The 7198-nt window shown below is 39.5% G+C and overlaps 1 protein-coding gene across 2 annotated transcripts in view; it reads right to left on the bottom strand.

Moving 5' to 3' along the window:
* Positions 1 to 225: 225 nt before the first annotated feature.
* Positions 226 to 7198, bottom strand: part of LOC107085321 (endoplasmic reticulum aminopeptidase 1-like) — an 11574-nt gene continuing 4601 nt past the window's right edge. For both annotated transcript variants that reach the window (XM_015375585.1, XM_015375586.1), the window contains exons 11-20: positions 6506 to 6589; positions 6001 to 6158; positions 5821 to 5900; positions 5539 to 5722; positions 3581 to 3737; positions 1736 to 1920; positions 1470 to 1631; positions 1253 to 1393; positions 1027 to 1108; positions 226 to 902 (exon numbers count right to left, since the gene is read on the bottom strand). In XM_015375585.1, the coding sequence (XP_015231071.1) occupies positions 732 to 902; positions 1027 to 1108; positions 1253 to 1393; positions 1470 to 1631; positions 1736 to 1920; positions 3581 to 3737; positions 5539 to 5722; positions 5821 to 5900; positions 6001 to 6158; positions 6506 to 6589 (1404 nt within the window). In that variant the 3' untranslated portion in view covers positions 226 to 731. The remainder of the gene's footprint in view (positions 903 to 1026; positions 1109 to 1252; positions 1394 to 1469; positions 1632 to 1735; positions 1921 to 3580; positions 3738 to 5538; positions 5723 to 5820; positions 5901 to 6000; positions 6159 to 6505; positions 6590 to 7198) is intronic.

Raw genomic sequence — 7198 nt, 5'->3', positions numbered from 1 at the left:
GTGGAAATCCCTCACTAAATAATCCAAGGAAAGTACCTCTTACCGTTAAATTTTAAACTATTTCTCAAGTATGCTCAAACAAAGTTTGAGGAAGAACGAAAAAAAGCTATTTGGCTGAAATTTCTACATAAAAAAAAAAAAAAGAAAAAAAGAGTGCTACTATTTTTTGTCAGAGTTTTTAAGTGCAAAATGCTTGTCATGAAGGACACAACTTTTCTGTTTTTCCACACTGGGCCTTTAAAACTGTCAATACATGATGGGAGCATCTGCTTGATGTGAGAAACTAATGGAGCCATTAAAAACTGGGCATCCTCTAAGAGTGGGTCAAACAGACATAGGCTGCAGATGGTTTATCTAAGTTCTTTATATCTACACAGACTATGGTTGGAGGTATGGGGCCTGAGAAAATCAAATTGGGAACATAAATGACCCACATCTGACAACCGCCTGCATAATGTAATAACCCTATTTTCAACAATCTAATTTCAGTAGTACAATGAACACAAGAGTATTAGCTCTTAGTCTACTCTCTAATCTGGGCTCTTCTTTAAAACCCAGATTAAATACCTGCTCAGGTGAGGCTTGGATGGTGGAGGTCTAAAAAAACAATCCATGCCACCGGAAATGCTGTCATAAAAATCTACTCTGGCTTCAGTGATGTTGGTTTCTGGACTGAAACCAACATCGGCCTGTCCACAGGGGGTCAAATAAAAACCAAACTGCTCCAAGGACTATAAATCTTCATGAGGAGCCCTGAGTTGCCGCTTGTTCAACCAAGCCTGTAACAGAGGAAGGTTGGTGTCCATCCAGCGGATGTTATCCTCGATGGTCTCGTAGGTCTGCTGGATGCACCTCATTTTTGATCCCTCCTCCTCCGTCAGGGAGTCAAAAAAGTTCCTTATCTGAGGGACAGCATGGGTATGAGATTTAAACACATATTCCCACTTTAAAGTGATAAAAAAAAAAAAATTTATCCTCTCATTAACAAAAAAACCTTAAAGACAGAAGAAAATTCTTATTAATCACCTCCTGAAGCATCTCCCTGGTGGAGTACTGGTTGGTCACACCGGCCACCATGTACGAGACAGTGTTAGAGCCGAGGTCAAACCTGTTGTATTAACACAAATACTCTGTTACTGTTAGTGATTCAGGCGCCATTTTTAACCTAACAAGGAGGATGAATATGCAGATGTTTAGCTTAAGGTAGAAGGATGATCATATTCAGAGGTAACAGAGAGTAATGTGTACTGACTTCTTGATCAGGGTGTGCCAGTTAGCTCTGAGGAAGTCCCAGGCTAGTTTGTAACCATGAGGGTTCCTTCCAACAGAGGCAACCACATCTGGAAGGTCCTGGGTCTTCATCACCTCACCCCGCAGACTCTGTTCCATCATCCTTGAAACAGAAAGAAAGGACAGATTTTAAAGAGGAGCTTAATAAATTGTCATTTTCGCTCAGCTCTGCTACTCACCACTTGAGCTTGTCCTGCATGTGTGTGACAGTCATAGCAGTCTTTATACGGCTCTTGACGGACATCTGCAGCGAGGTGCGGTACTTTTCAAAGAGAAAGTCCCATCCTTCTGGTGTCCGTGCTCCAATCACAAACACAGCCATAGTGATGTCAACAGGGAGGCTACAATGACAAGGATGAGCTTTACAATAAAAGCAGTGCTTGTTTAATCCATACAAGCGATTAATTATTCTGAAAGTAAAGCTGGTTGCCCTTGGTGCTCTGACCTCATGGTCCCATCTGAATCCTTCCAGCTGTTAAACATCTGGGTGGCTTTGGCGACGCAGGGAGGATATTTCCTGACACAGGCGAACAGCAGCAGGTAACTCCTAAGCACTCGCTCAGACACCGAACCGGAGTCATTCCACTCTTGCCGATCGATCAGATCCCGGAATAGATCCACAATATAATCCTAGGGCATCATAAACGGTGTGTAAAATGTAAATAAGGCATTTAGTACTTCAGACCCTGTTCACACTGGATTAAGACCATTGTTCATTCTTCAGAATTTCCAAGGCTGTTTGATCGTTATACATCTGGAGAACCAAATATTGGTTTGAAATACTCCAAACCAATTCAACAAATCCCACCCTGTGAATGTAAATAGGAGGTTTCTGCACTTCAACAATCAGTTTCAGACTGGCTTTGGAGGTGCTAACATCAGTATATGTATCAGTATATCAGAAGCATGAAAAGACGCAGCCAAAAGCTTTTTCTGATAAGATTTTGTTTAAATGCAGCACATAGCTGCAGTGTGCCATCATGCACAGTAATTTTCCCATGACAAAGCTGTGTGCACATCTTAACAGCTGGATTCAGAAGTAAGCGTGCACATAAATCTAAGATGCTTTTTTAAATCTGACATACAGGGGCCCTGTGGTTTGAATATATTTAAAGAAATGTAGATATTAATTTTCACACCAACTGGTTCATAATTGTTGTATAATAATTTTACCCTAAAGGATTTCAATTGCGCTGCTTTCAAATTTGTCTCTACTCATGGATGAATAAAATAATTACATTTACCTTTGACAACATTTTGCATTGGAAAAGCAGCTGGAAAACTAAAAAAAAAACCTTGGGTTTTCAAAAGAAACTGGACAATTTGGAGATGTGTGCACATTTCACAAGCTGGAAACTCAATTCAACAGGAAGTGATACACATGCCATTCTTTCTTTCCCCACTACTTTTTGATTGCATGGGGACTGATTCTACAGCAACTTGGATTGTTGCTGCAGCCTGATTGGTGGACCCCACATATATAGCAGTCAAAACACAAAAGGTTACAACCAATTAGGTAACTTGGGGTGCTTCCTGTAAATAGTGGTTTAAATCAAATTAAAGACATTTTGAGCAGTACTACTTTAGATCAACTGATGAATCCCTTCATGCTTCCTGCTGGGAACAGGTCATGGATAAACAACGACTGCCATTGTTAGGCTCCTTCATAAGGAGGAGCTCTACTTCTCTTGGATGGGACTGTAGTCATAGTGCACTTTAGAAGACCTTAAGCCCCGGTAACACCTTGACAATTTAGACCAGCGTGTGCCTGACGTATGAAAAATCTGGCAAAGACGCAGGCATATGTTGAATAAGTAATGGGTACATTTTGTATAAGCTATGAGCATTGTGAAGTACGCTGAAACACACTGGCACACATCGACATACGGCAAGTACGTCCCTTTGTATGCTAGCGTATGCTCATACGTGGACCATAAGTTACAGGTAAGTTATATATATATATATATATATATATATATATATATATATATATATATATACATACAGGTAAAAAATATATATATAGAGAGAGAAAGTTCAGCGTATGTCAACGTTTTAGGAGATTCTGGGACTTAAGGCATACGCTGTCTAAATCTGTAAGTTGTTCCAGGGCCCTTACAAAGATTCTACAGAGACCACTACAAACCAGATGATTCTTAATCACATGCTGAGTCGGTTATAAAATATACTTTAGATATAATTCAACATTTTATTTAATCTTTTTCTTTTGTCTTTTTCGAGCTCATACTGTTAAGTTTGTTTTCCTAAAATATCATAGAATCTGTCTTACTTTCATCTGGTTCTCCAGTACTGTCATGTCTCTCTTCTCCATCAGCTTGTAAAGTGGGACGAGCTCTCCGAAGCCCTGGGTCACAGCCATGATCTCAGTCTCTTTGGAGAGATAAAGAGAAAGCTCCAGGGCTGTATCCAGCCTCACCTTTCCAACACTGAAACACATATAGACAAAACTGTTGATCCCTCTCTCAAGAAAGAAAAATACACAATGGTCACACAAATACCTTTAATTTGACAAAAGTAATAATAAATCTTCTATCAAAATGAACATACAAAAGTCAAACATTGCATTTGAACCATACCTCAATAGAATGATTAAAAATAAATAAACTCATGAAACAGACCTTGAGAGAAATGATGGTACCCTCGATTTAATATTTTGTTGCACAACCTTTTGAGGTAATCACTGTATTAAAGGGATTTCTGTGAGTATATTTCTCCAATGTGAGATCGATCAATCAATCAATCAATCAATCAATCAATCAATCAATCAATCAATCAATCAATCAATCAATCACCTTCAATGAGACTTCAGCTCCATCAGCAGGTATTCTGGTCCTCTCCTTAATGAGCAAACTGCTCCAGTTATCTCAGGCTTAAAGGGGGACTTTTCCAGACAGCATGTTTCAGCTCCTTCCAAAGATGCTCACTAATATTTAGGTCATGGCTCATACAGTAAGAAGGCCACCTCAGAATAGCCCAAAGTTTTCCTCTTAGCCATTCTTGGGTATTTTTAGCTGTGTGTTTTGGGTCTTTACCCTGTTAAAGATCCATGACCTGCGACTGAGACCAAGCGTTCTGACACTGGACAGCCCATTCTCTCTGGTCTAGAGGTTTCAATGTAACCAACATAGATTGAAGAAACCCTGCGATGCCAGATGAAGCAAAGCAGCCCCAGAGCATAACAGAGCCTCCTCCATGTGTCACAGTAGGGACAATGTTCTGTTCTTGATATGCTTCATTGTTCTATCTGTGAACTAAAAGCTGATGTCTCTTAGCAAGTAGTAAACTGTTTGTCTCATTTGTCCATAGGAGATTCTCCCAGAAGATTTGTGGCTTATAAACATATAGATTGGCAAATCCCAGTCTGGCTTTTTTATGATTTGTTAATGCCAGATGGTGTAATATGAAACTGATGTTCCTTGAGCTTCAATTTCACTTTTTTAGAAGTTTTTCTGTGTCCATTTGTTACCATTCATATTATCCATCTCTTCTATTTGTCATCAACATAGGCTACAGTCCTACGGATCTTAGATTCTGAATAATATGTGCAACTGTAGTCACAGGAACATCAAACTTCTTGGAGATGGTCCTACAGCCTTTACCTTTGACCTTTATCATGCTTGTCTATAATTTATTTCTAATCTCCTGAGACAACTCTTCCCTCTGGTCCATGTTGAGTGTGGTACACACCATGTCAACAAACAGCACAGTGACTACCTGTAGCCCCATATATAGGCCCACTGATTGATTAAAGATTGTAGACACCTGTGAGGCTAATTAATGGACAAAATTGGATCTAACATGTCCCTTTGATTACATTATTTTCATTCTTTTCTAGGGGAACCATCATTTTAAGTACAGGCCTATTTCATGTGTTTCTTTTTGTTATCTTTCTGTTGAAGCATGTTTGAAAAGCAATGTCTTACTTTCCTTTGTTCATTTTTACAGGATTTTTATTTATTAATACTTTTGTTAAATTTAAGTTGTTTCTGTCACCATTGTGGGTTTTTCTTTATCTTTAAAGAGGAGTATCAACAATTGTTTCCACATGTTTAAGAGCTTTATATATTGAACTGATATGTTTAAATGGTTCTCTTTTTTTACTGGAACGTTCGAGGAGATTTTCTTAATGTGAAATTTATGAATGAATCATAACCAACCTAGCTTTGTGTGAGTAAACTCACATGTTTGACATAGTTTACAGTATAGAATTTCTAGTGTTGGACCGACCTGACCAGCTGGAAGACGTTCTGGATGAGGCTGGCTCTATCATTGCCAGAGATGGCGGTGTGGTTGTATAGCAGCAAATTGATGATGTTGTTCCAACCCTCTCCAGCATAATGGACCATGTAATAACCACTCATGTTGACATTAAACTTTACCCAATCCACTTCTTCGGGCAGGTAGAGGACATCTAAACATAGAGTACAGCCAGAGTACATAGGAGCTTATTGGGTTGAAGCTGTGTTTGTGGATCTAAAAATGTGCACTAATTTAGAGCAAAATCCTCACCAGCCTTAGTCTTGAGAAGGAAACGGTGAACTGTGCTGGAGGCACTGGTCATGTACGTAAGTGGGATCTGCCACAGGAATCTGCCACATAAAAATTAAACCATCATACAGAGAATTAAAAAGCTGAGGAATTGATGAAAGAATTTCATAGAGAAGCTACAAATGATGGCATATCTGTTACCCTTGAGTGAGCGAAGGATTGTCTGTCCTCAGGAAACGCTCCTGACTGAGCCTGACCTCCCGACCTTTGACCTCTACAGTGACCAGCGGGAAGCCCTCCTGCAGCGTCCAGGTGTCCATGATAGCCTTGACATCCAGCTCGTCATCAGAGTACCACTTCTAAAGAACACGTTTAGATAACCGGTTACTTTAAATTAATAAATTAACTGCTGGATTTAGAGAGAATTAATCTGTTTTGCATGTTAGTTAAAATAACCAACATGAAAAACATATCTAACGAAAAAAATCTAAACATTTCAATCTTTAGACATCAACGTTTCAAAATATAGGGACAAGGGTCTCAGGATGATCTGTTGAGATTCTACATAGAAATTCATCCACTGGTTAATCTGGGAAAATATTATTATGCAACTGCAAACCAATATCAAATACATTTTAAAGTTATAGATCCAATAATGTCAGATTTATTCATTGCTGTTTTTTTTAACTGATTGATCAAAACGCACCGAGGATCCAGACTGGAGTTTGACTTTAGAGCAGAACTCTGTGTGTTTCAGTCGACCTTCATCCAAAGCATCCGAGCTGCAGATCTGCAGGACATTCAAAGCAGAATCACAACACACAACATAAGAAATATAAACAAATATATAAATAAATGAAATCCTATCTGCACATAGCATCAAGGGATGTTTAAATCCTAGGTGAATTTCCCTCAGATATCCCGCCTAGCTAAGATTATTTTGCAGTACTGTAATGACACATGGTCTAAAACTCTCACAAAGACTTCAAGCCACCTGGGTCCGAAACTTAAAGGCTCTACCTGCGATAATAATATGGGGATCTTAGAGAGCATTGCCTCTAGCCCTGACCAGACCATGAATCATGAGCGCAGGCTGTTCCCATCAGGTTGAAGATACAGGATTCAATCATTTAATCCAGGCATCCCCAACGTCGGTCCTCGAGGCCCGCTGTCCTGCATGTTTTAGAGGTTTCCTTGCTCCAGCACAGCTGATTTTAATTGAAAGCTGATTAACAGACTTTTGGTCTACTGCAATCATTATAATCAGCTGTGCTAAAGCAGAGAAACCTCTAAAACCTGCAGGACAACGGCCCTCGAGGACCGAGGTTGGGGATGCCTGTAAAGTTAACCTGAGAAATGCTTCAGTCATCCTGAAACTAAACATAAAGCATTAAGGGAC

Source organism: Cyprinodon variegatus, unplaced genomic scaffold, assembly GCF_000732505.1.
Source record: "Cyprinodon variegatus isolate N-32 unplaced genomic scaffold, C_variegatus-1.0 Scaffold121, whole genome shotgun sequence".
NCBI lineage: Eukaryota > Metazoa > Chordata > Actinopteri > Cyprinodontiformes > Cyprinodontidae > Cyprinodon > Cyprinodon variegatus.
The sequence above is the reverse complement of the archived record's forward strand: the minus strand, read 5'-3'. Positions and strand labels throughout refer to the sequence as shown.